Source organism: Aythya marila (genome assembly GCF_965140915.1).
Source record: "Aythya marila genome assembly, chromosome: 19".
NCBI lineage: Eukaryota > Metazoa > Chordata > Aves > Anseriformes > Anatidae > Aythya > Aythya marila.
This window is the reverse complement of record NC_139060.1, coordinates 2,268,133-2,290,697: the sequence shown is the minus strand read 5'-3', so window position 1 is coordinate 2,290,697 and position 22,565 is coordinate 2,268,133. Positions and strand designations below refer to the sequence as shown.

The window sequence follows — 22,565 nt, the reverse complement described above, 5'->3', positions numbered from 1 at the left end:
GCCTCTGCACAGCCCCAGGTGCCCACGGGCATGTGGCAGCAGCTGGAGAAGGCAGCAGCTGGATGAGCTCCTGCAGGCACCAGCACCGCAGGGCGCAGCCCTCTCCTCTGTTTGATTTTTAGCTGCAAGCCGCCGCGGCAGCAAGTAGGTCACGGGCAAGACAGTGCTCAAAGCATCACCTGCTGTTCACTTCCTCTTCTTTTAGGAGCCACTGAGGCGCTTCTGTCCCTGCACTGCCACCCTTGGGACCCGGCACGGCCCCACTGTCCCTCCCGTCCTCTCCTCCTCTGGCTGTGGCAGCACATTGCGGGGCTGCCTCCCTGCCCCGCTGCCCCCCGTATCTCCTGGCCGCCGGGCACACAGCGCTACAGCAGGGTTTTCACTGCAGACCATGTTTTTCCAAGCATAACACAGAAGTCGTAAGTGTGTTGTGTTGCTCCTCCAGCACTTTGAAGCCTGAACACATGCCTTCTGCGCTGATCAATTCATTAAGCTTCATCCACCATGGGAATGGGGTTATTCTACTAATTTCACAGCCAGGTTAAGAAACGCTGCTCCTTCCCCTGAGCCCGCCACTTCACTTACAACACCCCCCGGGGATAAAGGGATGGGAATCCTCTGTTCCCAGCCGTGCAGGTCCCTTCTCCAGGCTGGGAGGGCCCCAGCAGCTTCCCAGGCAGAGATCTCTATGCAAGGCGAGGAGATACTGCGCAGCCCTTCCCCACTTCACCTGGGACGTGTGCAGGGCACGAAGCAGCAAGGAGCCAGCACAAGGTATGAAGGAAGCTGAAACGTGGCCGTACGCTGGATTTGGAAGTGGCTGGAAAGGCAGGAGGTAAAACTGCTCATCCAAAGTGAGCCTCAGTAAGGCACAAACACAGAGGTGCTGAGCTTCTTGGCAGAGAGAGGATTCATCACAGCAACTAATTACAAGGCTGATACCACAACAACTGGTTTTAAAGTTGTTACCAATTGACTGCAGGTTGGCTGAAGCAGTTAGAATGAAGAGAAGGCTTTGAAGTGGTCATTATTTGATTATTAGAGACTGGGACTTGGTGCGACGTATCACCCAGCAGTAACTTTCTCCTTCCTGCGATCGCTGCAGTTGTGCCAGACTTCTTCAGACACGCCTGTGAGATTCAGTCCCATTTTCTTGTGCCAAACACTGGCCTTGGCTGCTACCGAAGTCCCAAATTCATGCTTCAGTTCCTCCACTGATCAAGGTTATGCTGATGGAAAAGAGATACAACTGGCCAAACGGGCAGTTTTTTTCACAGAAATCCAGGACGTTCAGGCAACGAACCCCCAAACACCACGTTTCACATCTCAATAAAAGCCGCACAGATGCACCTCCTGCACACACCGCAAGCCAGGCAGCCCCACCTGGGGTCCACATGATCAAAACACCCCAGGTACTGTTTGGGGCTGGGCTGACATCCCCATTCTGCCTGGAGCACTTCAGCTCAGCCCGAGCACTGTCCAGCACCTCCCACAGACACCCCCTGTCCCCAGGGGTGCTGCTGCTGCCACCATCCCCATGGCTCGTGGCAGTGCCCGTACCACCTGCATGGTGCTAGGCTGGTGGCTGCACCCTGTGGAGCTCCAGATCACATCTGCAAAGGTTTAAACAGGACAGAAATTAAATGTGGATGTAGCTTTTCTTTTTTTTTTTTTTTTTCCCTTCAGACTTTGCTGGTGCAGGGCCTGTCGGAGCTGAAGGTCTTGGCAGAGCAGAGGAGCGCTGCTTCGAGCCACAGGCACAGCATCCCCAGGACACTGAAAGCTTCTTAAGAGCTGCACTCCTTCTAGGGGCTCCCTCTGAAAATAGCTCCTTTTCCCTATTTTCCTCTAAAACAAGAAGAGGAGGAAAGCTCTACTCTTCGGCTTTGAGCCACAAGGCATGGCATAAGGCAACAGTGCCACGTTTCTCCTTTCACTAAACCTCTTCCATGTTTCCTGGTGCCTGTGCTGGGTGACCTAGCACCAGGCAGGCAAATGGGGCTGTACCAGAGACCAGAGGAAGGAGTTTAAAACCCTGGTGCCACCCAGGCACTTGGTCCTGTGCTTGTACAGCAGGCCCCCACCCGCACGCCTCAGGTTAATGAAGTAGTTTTGTTACATCCTGCTCAGAAGTAAGTTTTAGGGTTTATTTCCATGTTCGTGCTTTCCCCTTTTTTGAAAACATTATTTTCCAGCCCTTCAACCAAGCACGCTTCCGCCAGGACATCAACGCTTTCCTCACAACTCAAAATCCCATCTCCTGGTGATAATTATGCCACTGGCATAAGGTAAAAGGCCACAGCAGAGAACACCGAAGCCCAGAGGACCACGAAGCACCGCCGATCCCTGCAGAACCTCAGTGCTCTGAGAGGACGAGGCTCTGTCCTCACGACTTCCAAAACGCTGTTCTGAAAGCAGCGACCCTCCCCATAGATATTTATATTGCTATATCTCTATCATTTTCCTCACACCCATCAAAATGAAGATATAATTAACTCATCCTCAATAGAAATTACAATGATTTTGAAACAGCAAGAAACAATCTATTTGCATGTGGTAGCTAATTATTCCCCCTACGCGCACACCCATCAATGTTCCCTCAAACCATCCTCAGAGCGCAGACAATCTGTGCTAGCCACAGCTTCTGGAAAGGAGGGGAAAAGGAGGAACTGAGCGAAAAACCTCACCACTGGGCGGGCAACGTTTCCTTGGAACACGCAGCAGCCCTAGCGCTGCAATGCCCAGGGCAGGAGTGCCCTCCTCAACTCCTCCAACAGCTTCAGCATCCACCTGCGAGCTGACAGCCACCACAGGACGAACCCGGGGGGAGCTGCTGACATTTGCACAGTGATTGAGTTATTATTCCCTTCTTTGCACCATGCCAAGGAAGCGCTGTGCCATCCTCCAAGGCACAGCACCGCATGCAGATCCTGCTGCTATCGGACATGAAGGTGACACCAGGTGATGCTGGAATGACCGTCACAGCCATGCAATGCACAGATTTTTGGTAGCACAAGGGTTGCACCCTGTATTACTCGCTGCTCGAAGGAGGCAGGGTGTGCCCTCCCTTGAGCAGGTCTCCAGGATTGATCCCAAGCACCTCGAGCTTCAAGGGAAGGGATTTCCTCCAGCGAGGTGCTCAACACCCAGAACTACGCCTGTGCACCCCATAAAGCCAGGTGTGTTTTGCCAACAGTTCACCTCGATCTCCTCCTCACCCAGCAGGATTAGTTCAAGGTTTCTAAGTGGAGAAGACCCGAGCCATGGTTAGGGAGCTCTACCAGCTCCAGCACCACACACCAAGCCAGGCAGACACCACTGCCAGCAGCCCACAGGCTGGCCCTACATCGCTGGCACTTCAAGACTTTGGCCAAAGCAGATGTAGGGCACCAGGCAGGTCCCATCCTCCTCCATCCTGGTGTTTGCTCACCAGGAACCCTCCTTCCCCTGGGCCCTGAGCGCTCAGTTCCGCGGGGTGCAGCACTTACCTCACCCTCAGGACCACGTATCCTTTAGAGCAAAGCCAAAATTGCTCAACAGTTGTTTTTTTTTCCCCCCATCTGACACAGGTTTGCAGCCCCCTCAGGCACGGAGAGGAGTGGGGAGCATGTTAAAAAAAAAAAAAAAAAAAAAGACTTTTTCCAATCAGAGCTAATCCCTTTACACATCTCCTCTCCAACAGACGTGGGATGCACCAAGCCCCGATGGGTCCTGATCGCCCCTCTGAAGGACTGGGTGTTTCCAGCCACCAACACTGCCCATCGTGCAGCAGGCCTCACCTCAAACCATCAGGCCTCACCTCAAATCATCGTTTAACTCAGCACCGGGTCGGCCGGGAGCCTGCCCCCTCTCTAGGAAGGCAGCCGGGGCCTCGGCTTGGCCTTGCACTGCAAGAGGATTGCTTTGGCCTGGAGGGAAAAAAGAAACCACGACATGAAGGTCACCCATAAAATCATTACACAGCTCCCTCTTCCCCAGCTCTCCTAGAGAAAATCCTTACCAAACCCTCAACCTTAAAGGAGAAACACAAAAAGCTATGCACGTTAATCCCATATACCTCCGTCAATTTTTTTCCTCGTGTCTTTAGAGCAGTTGTTTACTGCAGCCAACTGCAGAGAAATTACAGTAGCTTAACTCTCCAACTCCCTCTAAAGGATTAATCTTCCAGTGAGCATGCTCACGCGAGATCTTTTTTCAGCAGTTGCATCCATTTCATGAAATGAGGGCTGCTGCAGCCATGAGGAAATGCCATTTCAGGACGACAGGCAACGTGAACCAGCCCCAAAAGCGAGCGCCCATCCCCTGCTGGGGTCCCAGGAGGGCTCCGTGCCCAACCCTGCACCTCCGGGCGCTGTTTCCAGCTCTCACATCCCGGTGCCCTCTGGGGAAGGGGGGGCGGTGGCTTCTCTGCCAGACCCCTTTTAAACGCCCGCTCTTGACTTCTCTCTACAAGCTGGTGGACAATTCATCCACGGTGTCCCAGGGCACAGACAGCCTCTCCTCCCTGGAGCTCTGCCTTCTGTAGCACTTGTTGGCCATCCCTGCTTTTTTAAGAAGTAAGGGAGATAATTTGGGGCACGGGGGAGGGGGAGGCGTTCAGATGAAAAGGAACAGCTTGAAAAATCCCATTCTCAGCTGCAGCACAGGAGACAGCAGAGCCCGAGACATGTTAACTCCACAGATTAAGGACCCATGCAAATGAGGATTTGTGAGTAGATGACAAATCCAGGACCTAAACAAGGCTGCCCAGGTAATCTTGTCCATTCATTCCCAGACCTCTGGGGGTTATAACTAAACTGCCCCACTGGGGGTACTTCCCCCTCACCCCAAACAGTGCACGGTGAAGCAGAGCTTTCCTGGTGGAAACGAAGCTCCAGAACTAAAGACAGATATTTCTATTTTAGGAAGAGCTGCTTCCATTTTTAGCTGCTTTCTCCGTTACCTAGCCTTCCCTTTCCCATTTATCGGCCTCTCACCTGCTCCCTCCCTGCTCCCCCTGCCCCAGGACAGCCCCTGTGCCCAGCTCCACAGGGACCAGACCGCAGCCGCTGAGCACCAGGGAAAACCAGAGCAGGATGAAGCCAAAAGCTCGAGGTTGCATCACAACCCACGTCAGGCTTCACCCACATCCTTACAAAGACCTAAACATGTTTGGGTTTTATTATTATTTTTTTTTTAAGTCTTGAATGCCTTCGATGCCATGAGTCCCGTTATGTTCTCAGCCCTACACACGAACCATGAAGGGAAGATGTCTCAATAGTGTTAAATAAGGGCTATGTCTGCCTTTTAAAACGAATGCTCACCATAGCGACCGTCTCTATAAGGGATGATAAAACGTATTGGTGACACTGGATATTTTGTTCTGTTGTCACCTAACTAGGATCACCCACAGAAAGGAAAACTCTGTTACCATGCATTAAAATAGACGCTTTGTTTTATTTATAAAGCATTCAAACTGGTTGGTTTGGATGTGTCACAGCACAAGGCTGCTCGTCCACCCCTCCCTGCCCCATCCTTTGGGGACTTCAATGAAAGATGCCTGCCCTCATCCTGTGCGCCCTCCTCGCCTCCCACTCAGCTCAGGTGGTGCTCAGGCTGCTCCAGCTTCCCGGAGAAAGGTTTGGAGCCCCGCTGGGACCTGTCCCTGAAATCCCTGCAAAGAAAAATCCTAGGCTTTAAGGCAGGCAGACGTGAAAGCCTTGGTGCAGGAAGATTATCTTCTGCATTTCCTCCTGCACCGCGGGATTACACCCAAACATGAAGTTGGGTTGTGAGATATGGAGTTATCCTGACCTGTCATTCCCCATTTGGAAACCAGTCATACTCCCCGAGCTCAGACTTTGAAGATTGACTGCTATTGATTCTTCTTCAAGCAAACAGCCCAAGCTGGCAATCAGTCAATAATAAGCAATTACTCGACAGCCTCTTATCTCCAGATGCCAGCCCAGACAGCTCGATTCATAGAGGCAGCAGGTCAATAAATCAAAGCTGCTCTCAATTTTTAAATATCATCATTTCAAAACCCACCCAGCCTTCAACCTGGCTGAAAAAGCAGCCGGGACAGAGAGCTCCCCGCAGCACAGGACGGTGGCGTGTGACTAATTTACTGAGTGGCAGACAGGACGCCATGTGGTGAAATCCACCTCTGACACTCCTCGTTTGTCAAGAGGAGCATGAAAGTTCCAGCTGGATGAAGATGAGAGAGGGAAGCAAACCCTTCTCCTTCAAGCAGATGCCTACAGGGAAGCAGCAGCGCTGGGCAGCCTTCCTCGGGTGCTCCTCATCCCCAGACTCGGCTCACCCAGACTCTCCTTGCCATTTGCCAGCAGCATCCCAAGCACCGCTGTAAACGCGTTTAACTGGGACAGCAGGTTTCATCCCAAGAAAGGCACCTCTTTCTAGTCTGCTCTTCCACAGACTAAGCATGATCCAAGTGCATGAGCCCAAGTCTCCTCTTGTGCACTTGAGTGTGAGCCAGAAGCGATGCTGTCACATCCAGTGGTGCCAGCGCAGTGCCTGGCCGAAATCTCACGTGGACATTTTGTGCTCCCAGTGCAGATTGCCTTTAAAGAGCCAATTGTTTGAAAAGAACTAAGAATCACCTATATAACTTGCAGGACACCATGTATCCGGACCACGAGGCTGATGCAAGGGGAACTGTCTGGTACTGCAGAACTTAGAAGCTCTGAGAACTGCACTGCTTAGCCCCAAGTTCTCATTTAAGTCATGGGAAAGGCCTGGAAGTACCAACAAAACAGAGCAATGCTCAATAAGTAACTCTGCTTCTGTTGCTAGAAGAGGAAGGTGACCTACAGGATGCTGTATTCTCCACATTGGGTATTAGCTGCTGACACAGGAGGTACAAGCACGGTAAATCCAAGACCCTCAGAGCCTGTGAAGAAAACACTTGCAGAAAGGCTGCCAAAGGACTGAACAATACCAAGTGCGTATTGCAATCAGGAGAAGAATAAGGCACGACTTGGGAACATGGTATCTCCAAGTACGGGGGACTGGCAGCCCAAAGGAATGAAAAGGGCAGAGGCTTCTCACTTCATTTAGTCCCAGGAAGGAGCACATTTGGATAACATCACGACCAAGCTGCAGGCTGAGAATCACCAATCAAGCCAGTTCACAAGAAAACAAGAGACGATGCTGAGCCTGAGCCCCAGAGGAGAAGGGTGACCCACCTGGAAGCAGGATCAGCCCGTGGCTGGTGCTCACCAGGTGGGCCAGGCTCCCACAGGAGCCTACTGAGGTTTTCACCGTTAGCTACTGGCAGCACACTTGCTTCTTTGGTTCGGCGGTGGCTGGGACAGCAGGAAGCTGTGGGAATGCATGCCCAAAATCTGAAAAGGATTTTTCCTCTTCTTCTTACCCACAGAGCACCTGCAGGTGGCTTTTACACCGTCAGCCTCACATATGACATCGTGGCAAAGCATGGAAGAGCACTCAGGAAAAAAAAAAAAAAAAGTGTTAACTCACAACGCTGCACCACTGTCACCATTTATAGCACAGCCACAAAATGCCAAACCTGCTGACAGGATCCCACAAACCGCACCGCACAGTGACAGCGGGCTCTTAAGCCTTGCAGCCTACCAGAACAATTCTCACACCCCACCTGCATTTCCCTGGTACAAAACACTCCTCACCCCCACGGACAGACAGGCGGACGGCAGGTTGGTGCATCCGCACTGAGAGGACCACGCAGTGGCAGCACAGCTCTGGGGAGAAGCCTAAAAAGTTCCTGGGGATGTTGGCTACTGAAATAGGTACTTTTTTCCCCAAAAGTAGAGGCCATTCTGCCTGGCTTTGATGTATGCATGGCCGCAGTCTAACCCATGCTGTCAGCATCCAAGATAACACAGGCGTGACTATTTCATGCAGAAGTTGATGCCGACCTGTTGTGCTCGGCTTCCTTCTTGCAGCACCATGTTGTCTTCGCCCCAGGACCCTGCTGCTCAGGGCTGAAAGTGCTGGGACAGCAGCAAAGTCTAGAAACTGAGCACAGAGGGGTGCCATGGCCTCACCAATGATGTCATCTCGGAGAGAAAAGAACAAAAAATGGGACTGAGCCACCTCCCGCAGGGCAGGGAGCTGCCACCCCCACCCCTTCTGGTGGGCAGAGCGATCACCCAGCCTGTCCATCACCGCAGCGAGAAATGCCAGCAGCACCCTGTGGCTCCTCGTCATCAGGAGACCTGTGCCTGAGCGAGGCTCTGCTCCTCCTGATGAGCCTTCATTTCGTGCCCAGCACAGAGGTGCCGTTATGTCCTGAGACCTTACTGCTGGCTTGGGGCAGAGACAGGAACCAGAGCACAGATGTTCCTGTAAGGCCAAAGTCGATCCCTGTCTGCGTGCTCAGCTCCTGGCCAGTTCCATCTCGCTGGATAAACCCAATTTGGGTTAAATTCCAGAGGTTCATTATGCAGGGAAGACAAAATTAGATCCTACACAGGACCTCACCATAGTCCAGTCATCTCATCTGCGTGGCCCACACGGTTGCAGTGAACATGGGTGCTTCATAACGTAATCCTCTGAGCAGACCGATTCAGGGACTTCCCTCTGGCCCTTCCAGCACCTTCAACATGAAGACACTGCACCAAAGACGTGTGCACAGTGCTCAACCTGCAACTGCTACCCAACAGCGAGCTGCTTCTGTGTGATGGAGCCTCCTGTTCGCTGCGGCATCAGCTTCGATGCTGGAGAACCTCGGAAGAGCTGGGAAGATCCCCGTACTTCAGTTCACATGGATTCGTTTTGCCCCACGCTGGTCACAAGGATCAAGCTAATCCTGATTTGTCTCCCAAAATAAACAAACATGGTTTCGGTGATTCTTCCTCATTCAGAAGTGTCAGCAGAAACTGTCCCTCCACACCTGGTCTTTCTATCACCTACACCAGAATTTACAGCCTCTGGTCTGACAGCCACCTCCAGAAGGCTCTGAAGAGTAGCCAAGAAAAGCAAGCCACTTTTAGGAGCCATGTTTGTTGCACAGACATTTACGCCCTGCTTGGCACAGGATTAAAAACCACTCAGATAAACTAAGCAGAAGTAGCAGAAAGGAAGTCCTGGAAGCGTCTGGCTTTAAATATAAAAAGTAAAAATTAATAATTTTTTTTTCAGAGATTAAGCAAATGGTTTCATGAAGCTGACAAAGACAGAAATTCCCATGCTGGTTTATGAAAACGAGCGTGATGGCTAACAAAGGCAGTGCCAGCCTCAAGAAAGCAAGGCTCCAAGCCTGGCTGAGCTGGCCATGCCTCAGGATCGTAACACCCGTGCTGTGACCCTGTACAGGTTACAAGCCATGCCAGGAATAAGACGAACGTAATTTCTCCCCTCTCTGGATTAACGTTCAAAGGTGGAGCAGTTACCTGCACTGCTGAGCATCGCAGCCAGCAGGCAGTGGGACAGGGTCCAGCCCCACCTCAGCTGGGATCCACGTTCCATTTCTTCACCTGCATGTTTCCAAAATACCTTCTTCCCCCTTTGACCCATTAAAAAAAAATACACTAAGAGAAATACAAGCCCATGGAGTGACAAGGACTGAAACAATATCATGTGAAAAAGCCAACTAATTCAAGGATCTGATTACTGGTCCAGCCACAATTTCTGCACCTTTTTAGCTGCCCCTGCTAGAGGCAGCCTTTACAGCACGAGACTGCTGCTGGGACAGCTCAAGGCACGTCCAGAGTTATGCCAACAGCCGCGCTTCTATCAGCCTCTATCTACCTCTATTTGTAGAGGTTCAGTCTCTATGTAAATGAGCTCTCACAGTACTGTCTTAATTAACAGCCGTAGCTTTCACCGTGCAAATGAACCACCAAGATCTCCAGTCAATGGTTACTTCTACAAACCCAACAGCTCCCAAAACCAGCAGCTGCTGTCTAAGGGAGCCCACCATCAGCTTCTGCCTCCTGCTCCGCTGAGGGCTGTGACACCCTCATCTGCTGGAGCCCTCATCAAGATCCCACGGCAGGAGCGTGCTTCACCCACAGGGCTTTTTGCCACCAAAACTGGACCCACACTCAAGCAGCACAACGCAGCTGCACAGCCCAAGCAAGGAAGCATTCCTGGATGGAGGCACAGCTCCCGCCTGCCCTACGCCTGGGGCGCAGAGGTGCAGCCTCCGTCCAAGGAGCAGCCAGCACCCTGCCATTCTGTCACTGAGAACAGCTCTTCCCGTAACTCTGAATAGTACGGCACATTACTAATTATTACTCAGATGTGTAAATGTTTGCAAGATCAAAACCCACCTGTCTGTGCACAGCAGGTAATTACAGAGCACAGCACTGCCGCACGCGCTTCTGTTCCTCCTCCACCCCGCTCGGACCCGCAGCGCACCGCGATGCCTCAGAGGCACCCAGGGCTCGCCCCGACCTCGAGCTGCGTTTCAACAACCAAGGGCACACAGCACCCAGAAGCACAGAATCGCTTAGGTTGGAAGAGACCTCCCAGATCACCTCATCCAACCCCCGGGGCAACACACTGGGCTGCTGGGACAGGAAAAGGCTCTTATGTGATTTTGGCCACCACATCCCTGGAGGAGCTGATACTGCCACACAAGGACCTACTAGAAAAGACAAAGATCTTAACAACTCCTCCCATTAACTACAAAGATTTTAATGACTCCTCCCACTCGCTGCCCAGCCCAGGAGGCAGCAGCACGATGCAGCACACCCAGGTCAGGAAGGACAGATGTTATTTCTGTGCTTTCCATCACAGACGTGCTTGCTGTGCTTCCTATCGCAGTGCAGCTGGTGGGGTAGGGGAGGGGACAGCACCCAGAAAATGGCAGCGGCTGCGGACGGCTAGCTCTGCAACCAAGCTGTGGAGAACAGCACCCGAGTTCACGTGATGAATAAAACCTTCGATTCAAGTATTCCCAGAGAAAGAAACAGGGAAGCGACCGTGTTCCTGGAGATTCGTTTGCAGAGGTGGCCTGCATCCAGCAGTCCCTGGAAGAGCGATGTGCTGAGACGTTTGGCTGAAAACCCACAGCCTGGTTGTGCTGCAGGCAGGGCCGGGAAGCCCTCTGCTCCTGCTCTCACTGCTCGGGCGATGCAATGCTTGGGGATGTTCACAGTCAACAGAAAACGTAGCCCACATTGGCCAAACCTTTGCAGAGCTCTGGTAACGTAGTGCAAAAACAGTCCTGGTTGGTTTTCCTTCCACGCAATTTAACTTGCAGTACTCGGCAGAACACACTCCTTCCCACTCCTGTGCCCAGTGCCGAACAAAAGCGAACCCACTGGAGAAGGAGGTTTAAGTGGGATTTAGGATACGCCTTGAATTTCTGAGGGCAGTCCACTAAGGAGTGGATCCTGCCCAGGCTGAGCAAGAGATGGTAACCACATGGTTTTGTCACGCACAGAATAAAAGGAAGTATTGTGAATTCATGCCAAAATATCAAGGGCTTTTCCTCATTCTAAATAAATAAATAAATAAAAATAAAGCAGCTGAAAAAAACGAGAGAGCGGAGCTTTTCCTTGTGCTTTTGCAAGGTCAGAGGCAGCCGTGCCAGCCGGTGGCAGGGAAGAACCTGCAGGGCCAGGCGCTCCGGGGCTCTGCCAGCCACGGTGGGGACGCCAACAGGGACAGCGCACCCGTTTGTCCCCTCTGTCCTCGCCCCACTCACCTGCACTGCACACCTAGGCCCGGATCTCCAGCTGCCACTGCTGTGCTCCTTGAAAACCACGTTAAAAAAAAAAAACACAACAGATGTGAACAAACAGACAGGAAAATTCACCAAAGTGCCACTTTTTTTTTTTTTTTTTTTCCTAGCATGGCCGCAGAGTGACTCTGTAGCAGATGCCATAACTGCACAGGTTTGTTTGGGCTTAGGACACCATTACGAGTCCTTATCACAAATAAGTTCTTGTCACCTTCAAAGCTATATGCGACAAGAGCCAACTACTCCTCAACTACTAGGGGCTGGGGAGCTGAGCACCATGATCGGCTGAAGCCTCTGCTCCCCCCAGGGGTCACCCCCAGCACGAGAGGATCGAGGGAAGCATTGGGCTAAGAGGCCACCCCACAGACCCAGTGAGAAAGCAGCACACACAGACTCACACCAGAGCTCTGCAGGCCCCAGCGGCTTCCAAGCACACGGCCCCGAACCGATGGGAATTCGCTGATCCCAAGCTGCCATCACGCCCCTGCACCCCAAAGTCCTGCGGGGCTGCAGATGGCAAGGACAGCCCGTGGCTGTGGTAGAGGAAGCACCACAGAGGTGACACCAGGCCTGGTTGGACTCGCTGGCACTCAACAAGGCTCCGGAGTCGTTCGGGGCACAGTGGTGCTGCAGCAGGGACACGTCCCAGAGCTCAGCAGCAAACCCCGCCAGCCAGCCTTGCTCGGACAGTTCTTTGACTCCCTTTGTCTGAAGTGCTGAGGGCCCAGCGCCTGGGTACATGGAGCAATCTGCTCCCCCGAGGCTGACAGCAAACCTCCCCCCTCCCATTTCTGTGGTTCTGGATCGGCTCCCAAGACCCTTTTAATGCAATAGTCTATTTTGGTCTGCGTAGTCTTACCGAGGGTCGATGTTGCAAACTCTTCTGGCACACAGCTCCTATTATCTGCCTGCACTAATGCTGCATACGGGGCATTTACAGGTCCTCAGCTCTCTATTTGTATGGCTCCCCACTCCCCAGCCCCAGGCAGCCATGAAGCCAGGCAACTGCTAAGCAAGAGGGAAAAAAAAGAAAACAGAACCCCGAGATTTACCTTACTTCAGTATTCAACAGTCAGTTTTTCCAATGCTCCCGTTTTGCACATTGCACACCAGGCACTCCAGAAACTCTGGGAAACAAGCTGCTTCTGTCCTGTGCTTGCAAAGCACCATCTATACTTACAGAGCAATAAAAATTAGCTTAATTAATAATACATCAGCAAGAAAACGTTAATGAGCACCCAGCAGGGAAAAGGACTGCTGCCTAATCTCCTTGTGCGGACTCCTTGCTTTGGCAGCAATCAGCAACTGCATCAGCGTTCCTGTCCCAGCGCAAGGAGGAATCTGACTCATCCGGGACCGCGCAGCAGCCAGGGGCTGCCTGTCACAATTTACATTTCTCTTTAAAAGCAGACACTGTTGCATCAGGAGCAGCTCTTGGCAGCCCCACACGGACTTCCACTCGGGGAGTTTTTGTCATTTAAAAAAGAATTTTGACCATCTCCGGGCACCTGATGTGTAAATACCCATAGTTGGAGGGGCCTCCTTCAGTTGGCTCTTTGGCCACCTCTGCAAAAAACACGAGCTCCTGCTGCCAGAGCCTGCATGGGCTTCAAGCTGCCAACACAACCGGACCACGAGCACGCCGGGGGGAGCAGCACGGAGCCTCCCTGCTCCAGGAATATCCTCGCTGAGAACACCCGAGCCCTCTCCCCAGGGCCTGCCTGCCCTCGCCATGCCCAGTCCAGCCCAGCAGGCGGCCATGCTGGGCATGTTTTGAGGCAAGATGCTGGAAATCCCCTCTCCCAGCTGTTCATGCCTCCCAGGGCAGGCGGCAGAGCTGGCAGAGGCTGTGAGCAGGAGCCCAGGGCACGCAGCTGCCAGCACAGCCATGCCACCGGAGCGCATCCATGCCGGCACATGGCCACAGCGCATCTTCATCAAGGGCTGTGCAGCACGGGGAGGTGGTTTCCTTCAGCTGACAGAAAGCCACTGTCTCTGCCTTTTATTGTGAAGGTTGGAAACAAAGGCCCAGCGAGGAAAGGCAGGTGGGCTGCTAAAACTGGCCGAGCCTCAGACCTGACGTGGCCACCCGCTTCCAGCCGCCCCATGCCCTTGCCCTCCGTGGCCCGGCCACACCAGGTGCTGTCCGTAGGGCCGCTGGAAGGCTGGCCCAGGCGAGCAGGATGCATGCCACACGGCAGGATCCCGGGCGAGCAGCAGCAGCAACGTAACACACACCTTGCGTCGGCGTGCGGCCACGGCAGGGCATCCGCAGCAGTTGGTAACACCCGAGTCTGCTGGCACACGGGAGCAGGAGGAGATAAAACACATCTCTGAATGTCTCTGTGAGGTGAATCCGCAGGCATGGATTGGAGATGACATCAAAGCAAGCAGCTTTTAAGGAAAGCCATAAGCAATTACAACCAACGTGCTATCAGCATACAGCTTCGTGAGAAGAGGCGCTAAACTGGTAGAAACCCAACTGCGTAACTGCATCGCCCGAACCAGGGGCGCTTCCAGCAGGGATGAGGGCTAGAAAAGCACAAGGTAAAAACCTGGGAGTCAGGCGTAGTGTGCAGCAGACAACCTAAATCGTCAAAAGCAGGGGAAATACAGCTTGCAGTAACTGGGAATCACAGTGGAAATAACCAAGGCAGAATACGATCCACCCTCGCTGCTCTTTTGAAACGATGCAGGCCGGAGGCCGTGCTAACCTCTCGGCACTGTAAATCCTTACAAGTCAAAGCAGACACATCTCCGGCCAACGTGCTCGGTAGCAGTTTGTTTGCTCACTGGTGGCGTCTCCCTGGCAAAGGGGGAAGTTGATTAAAAGACAGCAGGGCTCCTCACCTCGCCTCGCCACACGCGCTGGAAGCTACAGGATCTGGCACCACAGCAAGAGTAAATATTCCGTCTCATCCGAAGGCCATCCTTAAAGGAGCATTCCTCATTTATCCTCAAAGTTTGGCAGAGACCATTGTCTGCAGATCCTACAGGACACCTGCTTATAAACAATCACCTCCGCGTATTAAGGAGGTAGTAAAGCACCAGTTTAAAATGATGCATCCTAAGAGTAGTAAAAAATACACATCCTGTACACCACGAGGCTTTCAGGCATATGGGACTCATGGATCCTCAGCACATGAAACACAGACAAGCTGACAAAAGCTATTACATGCAAGTTTGCAATAAAAACCACCTAATGTTTGGTTACCAGTTCAGCAGCTGTCTGGTGACTTCTGCAAAGCCTCCTGGATGTTGATTTAATCTATCAAATATTAATCATGCTCCTCAATTAATAAAATATTTAGACTCGTGCTTTATGTGCTTGTAACCTGGACTTTTATGTTCAAACTTACATGCCAGTAGGATACGAGATGGAACCCTACAAACCAGCTAGCAGACCGTGCTCTCCTGAACACCGGCACTGGCTGTTTTACACCAACAAAATCCTATTTGATGGGGTGTAAACTTGCTGTCTACCCCCTTGGACATAAGAAATGCACCTTGGCCATAAGAAGCCTCCCCTCAATTCTGCAGCACAGCTCTGAAGCCAGAGGTGTGTGGGCAGCTGCGTGCACGAGGCACCACCAAATGTCACCTTCCAATAACCCCCTCCCCGTGCACCTTCCCAACTCAGCAGCTGGATGAGCTGCATGATTTCAGAAACCCTTTTGTCCTTTCCAAGTCCTCTACCATGTGCACATTAAATTTCCCACTTCTTGAAACAATATTATGATTTTTGAGAGGACCTGACTATAGCTTCTGAATGCCTTCGGTCAGCAGTATGAAACATCCCCAGTTACTGCTGAAATTGGTTAAAACATCTGGGTAATTTGCCTTCTGGCTTGGAGCCCTTGGGAGAAATTACCTATTAAAGCTTCCTCTGAAACTGCAAAGGCTAGAAACAACTGGAGAGGGAGAAGGCAGCTGAGACTCTCAAGAACCCAGGAGCTCATGCTTAAAAAAAAAAAAAAAAAAAAAAAAAAAAGAGAAAAAACAATGTTTCACAGGACTCAGGGCTGTGTTCAAAGCATCAGCAGATCCTGGTCAACAGTCCTAGAGAAACCAGGGCTCCCTTTGGCCAGCCAACATGCTGAAACACATCTGTTCACGTCTACGCTCAAGTTCTGAGATGAATTAGAGAGCCAAAGAAGCACTCTGAATGACACACGGACTTTTTCTCTTAACTGAAGCAAGGCCAAAGTACAGAATATTCCACGTCAGCCCCCTGGGCTCTCTCTCCATGGCTGTGCCCGGGCTCTTTCCTCAGGCTCTGTGGGTGGCACAAGCCGTCGCATTCACCCTGGCTGTTCTCAGAAGAAATAAGCTCCATGTTCCTCCTCGTTATAAGGAGATGAGCACGAGCAGGCACGTTTTCCTGCAGAATCACAAGCCTGCTGGACTTGGCTCAAATACTGCGTCCCACATGACAGGTAAGGGATTGCTGTAGTCTTTGGGCTTCACTGTTACTTCCACTTACCTCAATTTGCTCAGCTCTCCAGCTCCCTGCTGCCGGTTTTGAATTCTTAGTGCCAGCAGCTTGAAACCATCTCCTGGCTCATGCTCTGGCCCTTCTGACCCAAGAAGCTCTAATCTCTTTGAATATTTTCATCCCTGTTTGCATAATTTTACATTTCCCTGTAACAAATGGGTAAGTCACTTACCTGGCTTTATTCTGAGCCTGGCCATGTCAGCCTGGTTATCTCGCTCTCTATTTACTTCCTCCCCAGCTGTGCCACCTGCAGACTCCCTCCCTTTCCCTGTGCTCTGCAGGATGATGAGCCGTATGCAAACAGAAGCGGACCTGAATTTTCTGCTCTACCAGTCCATCCCACTCGCTGCCTCCCTGTCCTGAGCTGACACTGCTCACCACTGCCTCCGAGAGCTCTCCCTCGAGAAGGGGATATGACACTGAAAAGGATGGATTTAATCTTTAATAGCGCACCTCCAGCCCCAGGCCAGTCCTTCCTGCACCCGGGCAGCTCAGCCCCGCTGCTCGACATGCTGGGCTGAGTTTTTGAACAGCGACTGCTGCGTGGAGCCAAACCAGCTGAAACGCAACCTCGGGCAATGCTGCCTGGTGGGAGCCGGCCAGGCATGGCGAGGATCAGGTGGGAAACAGGAATCCTCTTGGAAGAGCGCTTCCGGCTTGAAAAGAGGACACATCGCACGTCCTTGGTACTTTGCCTATGCTAGAAGTTTTTAATTAAAAGCAGGAAAGCCTTTCTATTTTAGACACAGTGATACTAGCGTCAAGAGCTTTTATAAGCACAGTTTATTCTGGGTTTATATGCATTTCACAGAGCTTGGCAGCCAGGCTAAGCCAGCAAACTCTTCCCCTCCCTGTCGGATTTACTTTGCCACTTGAGCCAGCCCCCATCCGTCACGGCGCGCGGTGCCTGCCCACAGGCGGAGCGGGGACAGCTCGCACATCTTCTAGCCCAACCCGAGGCACAGACAGCTCGGTGAGCCTTTCAGACAGACACGGAGGGGGAATCTCCAGCAAAGCACTGCTTGGAGCACTCAAAGGGTCCCCAAACCCCTCGCAGACCTGCACAAAGCATGCCCCCAGAACAGGGGCCAGGCCAGCAGAGCCTGGGGAAAACTAACCCCCCCTCCCCAGGGGATCCGGCCTCACCGAAAGGAGCAGGAACTGTCCCTGCAAGCCCTTCTCCCATTGAAGGTGGCAGAGCAGCGGTGGCAGCGCCTCTTGCTCACCCTCCAGTAAAACCCCTGCCTCTGTGGGAACAACCCCCTGCCACCTCCTCCTTTTCTGGGCCCCAGAGGCCCAAAACACACAGCAGCAGCGTGCTGCTTCAGCACTTTGCGAGGGAAAGGCAGCAGGACCGCAGGCTGCTCCCACCCCCTCCCAGCCCCGCTTCTGGAGCAGAGAGGCACGTGTGGAAGTGCAAAACCCTGGGGCACGGGCACTGCACTCACTGCTTCGGGGTGCTGGGGCTGGCCATGGGGTGAGGGCTCACCCAGCTCCCTGCCTGCACGGCCCCGAGCGGCCCCGCCATGGAAGAGCTGCTGCCCCTCGTCCTGCTGCTACCTGCACCTCTGCGAGGCCTTCTGCTGGCACAGCTAGGGCGGATGGGAGAGCAATTCCTTTGCATTTGTAGACAGACAACTAAGTCTGCAAAACTTCTCAAAGGTACCCCCAGCCTCTGCTTCAGAAAGCAAAAAGAGCTACCCTGAAATCACCCCTAAGCTAACAGAGCTATGTCCGCAGCAAGGACTTTTATTACTGTTACTATTTCAGCAAAGAAAAAGAAACATCCTGCTTTCCAGCCAGCATAATCACTCTGGAAGGGCTCTGTCACAGTACAAACCAGGCCTTTGATTCTGCCCTGACCTGACAAACTGTTCTTCAGACGCTTCCTTCAGTCACGTTGGCTCAGCCACATCAGCTTAGCCTCAAACGAGCCCTTCAGTTGTTTTCTTAAAACTTCACAAGTCGCATTTGCCCAATCTGTTGTCATTTAAAGTTTGTGCACATGGAAGGAAAGGACGGTCCCCAAGCAGCCCCTGTCAGCTGTCAGCTGGCTCAGCACAGCCCAGGTACAGTAGGGAGAGCTCCTGCTGGGGAAGGAGATGTTAGCACCTATTTGGGGCCGTAACGTTTTGTCAGAGCCCAAGGCAGGGCGCAATTTTAACATATTAGCAAAGTAACCCTCACATCAAAGCCTCTAAAGCAGTTACAAACTTTCCTGCCCTTACCAGATGGCACAAGCAGGGCAGGAACCCCTCTCCTCACACAAATTGCTGCTAAAATGTTGCACAGCGTGTTAAAGCTGACCCAACTGAAACCCACACATTAATCCTGCGTGGGGGTCTCCCATCAATGCAGTATCATCACACCCCGCTGCCCCAAGGCAGGGAACTTCTGCCCCGCAGCCACAAGGCAGGCCGGCTCCCAGGCAGCTCACAAAGGAGAAAAAGAGGACAGGGTTTAAAATGCACCGAGGTTTCCTGAGGCAGCTCGCTGACACAGACTCCGTGCTGAAGGCAGCGGCCCTGGGAAAGCAGAGCAGAGCCCTCTCCTCGCCTGTGACACCAGCTGGCAGGAGTAAATGAGAGAGGAGGAAGGGCAGGGCAGGCCTGAAAGGAGCCCTGGACTTTGCGTCACCTGCAAAACAGAAAGCGGGAAACCGAAGAAAATCGTCTGCGTGCTGACTGCTCAAAGGCACTGCTCATTAGGTCCTGGCTTCTCCTATTATCACTCCTGCACTCGGTGGCCTATTACAGCAACCTCCTTCCAGCCAGGGACCCATGAATAGGAAGCTCTTTGACATGAGTGAATGTTGCCCCTTAATCCAGTAGGGAGTTCATTGCACAGGCGGAGGACTGCCTACAGCGTGCTCCCAGCACCAGCTGGCTAAGGGGATGAGAGCAAGGATCAAAGCCGGGGCGAAGCCGCAGCATCGCGAGCCTGATTTTCAAAACCGCTCGGGCTGGCGAGCCCTCGCCTTCAAAACGTGGGGAGCGGCCAGGTGCTGAACTCACCGAGGATCCGCTCTCAGCTCAGGGTGCTGAACAGTGGGGAAATCTGTCCTCTCTGTGGCTTGCACGCCGTCTCTTCACTTTAAAGATCAAAGCTGCATCTCCAGAAAAAAAAAGATGTTACAGATCTGAACAGACAGGAAAAAAAAATGATGAAAAATGCAGTGTAACTTCTGAGGAGAACCACTTCATTCAAAGCCACACGCACACCTTGCTTCCTGCTCAGCATGCAGGCACCAGCCTTCCTGAGGTGAGCACAAGCCTGAGGAAAAACATCGTGGCTTGAAATCTGTGTTTTCAAGCTCACACTGAATGATCATTTCGGGAAACACACAGTCAGATGATTCTCTTTACACTAGAACTGATGGGAACTGGAGTAGCAGCGTCAAACTCGGTGAACTTCTGCTATCCTAAAACTTGCTGAGCGAGGTAAACTCAGTCCCTCAAACTTTAATTTTAGCCCTGCATTCACAGTAGGTCTAAAACACGTAAAAGCACCAGAGCAGACAGGATACGAGAGACCTGCCAAAGGAAGGCAGCAGCACAACCCGTCTCTGCAGCGGGGCAGTCAGTGACTGCAGCTCAGCCGCGAGGCGGCCAGAAGGCACCAGCACTGCGGCTCCCCTCTGAGAGCAGGTGAAGCCTCGGTGCTCGCAGAGCTTCTCCCTCACGCACTAGCCCCACAGTTTGGCCAGGAGCTGGTCTGTCCCGCAAGGTTTTATCTTCAGCCCACGGGCTGCCAGAGCTCTGCCTGCAGAGGCTGGTGTGGGAGCTCGCTGCAGGCACACGGTGGGGCCCTTCCAGCCCCCCAGAGCCCCCCAGCTCCGGGCTCACACCTTCCCCCAGGACTGCACCTCCGTGCCCCTCGCTACCGAGTCAAACAGCCCCTCGCTTCTGCTCCGTCTCACGCTGCAGCCGTGGGATGCCAGCCCCTGCTTTCCCCTGCGCAGAGCACCTAGTGCAGGCTCCACATCCCAGCTGCATTTACAGCCACCAGCTTCCACCCTCTGGCCTCAGAGGGGTATAAGCAAAGCCAGAGCTGGCCCCAGATTTAACTCAGCCTAAGGGGGAGGGGAGGAATTAAACTCCAAAGGAGTCACTGTTCCCTCCCCGTAATCCACGGCAACATCTGTGGGCATTAAGCCTGGCCCTAAGAGCAACGCTTCCCAACGCTCCCCACACGGCAGGCCCAGCCGGGACTGCTGGGAGAAGCCCCCTCACAGGAGGTGTGTGTCTGCATTTCATGGCCAAACCTGGGCACGAGGAGCTGTGGGCTGTGCATCGCACTGCAACAGCTGAAGGGAGCTGAAGGCAACACCAGGCCACGGAGCCAGGGGACCACCTGTGGGCTTGTGCTTCTCCTGCACCACAGCACCCGGCCATCGGCACAGCCCAAAGCCAGGCAGGGAGCAGGCCGTGATGTGGATGTGACGGAACCGAGAGCAGGAGGAGAAAAGGCTCGGACAGCACTCAGACAAGGGCAGCCCTGCTGCTGTACGGGTCACACACCGTGCCCACAGCCAGCCCCAGCACGGCCCTTTGGGCACGGTGTGCGTCCTGCAGGGGCAGGGCTGGAGGAGACCTCCAGCAGCACCGGCTGTGACCACCCCGACATCCACCCCCACCACTGACCCTGTCCCCGGGCACCACGTCCCAGGGCACCCCCAGGGACGGTGCCCCCACCAACACCCCCCTGGTGGACCCATCCCAGTGCCTGGCTGCTGCCCGAGCAGAGACATCTCCGCGTTCCCACCCTGAGGCCGTTTTTGGCTGGGACGGGGCCGGGCGGGGGGCAGCCGGGGGGTGGCCGTGCCCTCAGCGTGTGACCCGCGGCCGTGCCCGTGTCACCGACACGTGGCCGTGCCCGGTGCGGGCAGCCCCGAGGCTTTGTGCGAGCGGCCCCGCTCAGCCCCGCTCAGCCCCTACAGCCCCGCACGGCCCCCAGCCCCCAGCCCCCCCCCGCCCCACAACGGGGCTGCCCCCGGCCCCCGGCGGCCCCGCAGCTCCCCGCTGCCGCCGGGCCCCGGACCCTGCATGGCAGCGGCTGCCCCCGCCCCGCCGCCGCCCCGGGCCCTGCATGGCGCTGGGCAGCAGCAGCGGCCCCGCCGGGCCCCGGACCCTGCATGGCGCCGCCCCGAGCCCCGCCGCTTCTATGGATGGGGGGGGGCGGCCCCGGAACCTGGATGGCGCCGGCGCCGCTCCCCGCCGCGGCCGCCTGTATGGGAAGGGGAGGGGGGGGGGGGAACCCCGGACCCTGCATGGCCCATACCACCGGCCGGGCCGCGGAGGGGTGTGACTTATACAGAGTCCCGGGCCCCCCCCGCACACAATGGCAGCGGCGCCCACATTCTTCCCCCCGGAGGGGCCGGACCCAACCACGGCGCGGCGGGGGCACGGCCCCCTCCCGGCCCGCGGCACCAGGCGGCCGGCGCCGGGCCGTACCACTGCGCCCCCCCCCCCCCACCCAACCCAACCCAACCCAGCCCCGGCCGCCTTCCCTTCGCACCCCCCCCCTCTCCCCCCCCCCCGCCCGGCAGATGGACGCCGCCGCCCGCACTCACCTCGGCATCCGCTGTGGCCATGGCCGGAGCCCCGGAGCGTAGCCCCGCCCCCGCGGCGGCTCCTCGCGCCCCGGCTCCGCCCCTCTCCCCTCGTTCTTCTCAATGGAGGCGCTCCGCTCGGCAGGGCGCATGCGCGGCGCGGCATGGCGGCCCCCAGCGCGGCGCTCGTGCCGTACGGCAACATGGCGGCGCCCATAGGGAGGGGGCCGTACGGCTGGGGGCGGGACGGGGACGGGACGGGGGGAGTAATGGGGACAGGATGGGGACAGGGACAGGAATGGGGGTGGGGATGGGGGGAAGGGGACAGGACGGAGGGAGAGCAATTGGGGTGAGATGGGGACAGGATGGGGACACAGGAATGGGGGTAGGACAGGGTGAGACAGGGACAGTGTGGTGACAGGAACAGGAGTGGGACGGGGATGTGGGAGAGGGGGACAGGATGGGCCGACAGTAATTGGGGTGAAATGGGGGCAGGATGGAATGGGGACAGGATAGGGACACGGGCAGGAATGGGGGTAGGATGGAGGCGGGGTGGGATGGGGACAGTGTGGTGACAGGAACGGGGGTGGGGTAGGGACAGAGATGGGGACAGGGATGGGAATGGGTGGGATGGAGACAGGCAGCAGCAGGGGTGGGATGGGGACAGGGTAGGATGGGGACACAGGAATGGGGGTAGGATGGGGACAGGGTGAGACAGGGACAGTGTGGTGACAGGAACAGGAGTGGGACGGGGATGTGGGAGAGAGGGACAGGATGGGAGGACAGCAATTGGGGTGAAATGGGGGCAGGATGGAATGGGGATAGGATGGGGACAGGGATGGGAA

General features: G+C 54.6%; 1 protein-coding gene across 5 annotated transcripts in view; it reads right to left on the bottom strand.

The window, feature by feature from the left end:
* Positions 1-21,764, bottom strand: part of EHMT1 (euchromatic histone lysine methyltransferase 1) — a 114,048-nt gene extending 92,284 nt beyond the window's left edge. The window contains exon 1 of one of the 5 annotated variants that reach the window (XM_082775412.1): positions 21,742-21,764. In XM_082775412.1, the coding sequence (XP_082631538.1) occupies positions 21,742-21,762 (21 nt within the window). In that variant the 5' untranslated portion in view covers positions 21,763-21,764. Of the gene's footprint in view, positions 1-3,799; positions 3,882-12,726; positions 12,832-18,806; positions 18,827-19,183; positions 19,234-21,741 lie in introns of those variants that run through there. The other 4 variants (XM_082775415.1, XM_082775418.1, XM_082775416.1 and 1 more) reach the window with 4 other exon arrangements.
* Between the last annotated feature and the right edge of the window lie 801 nt (positions 21,765-22,565).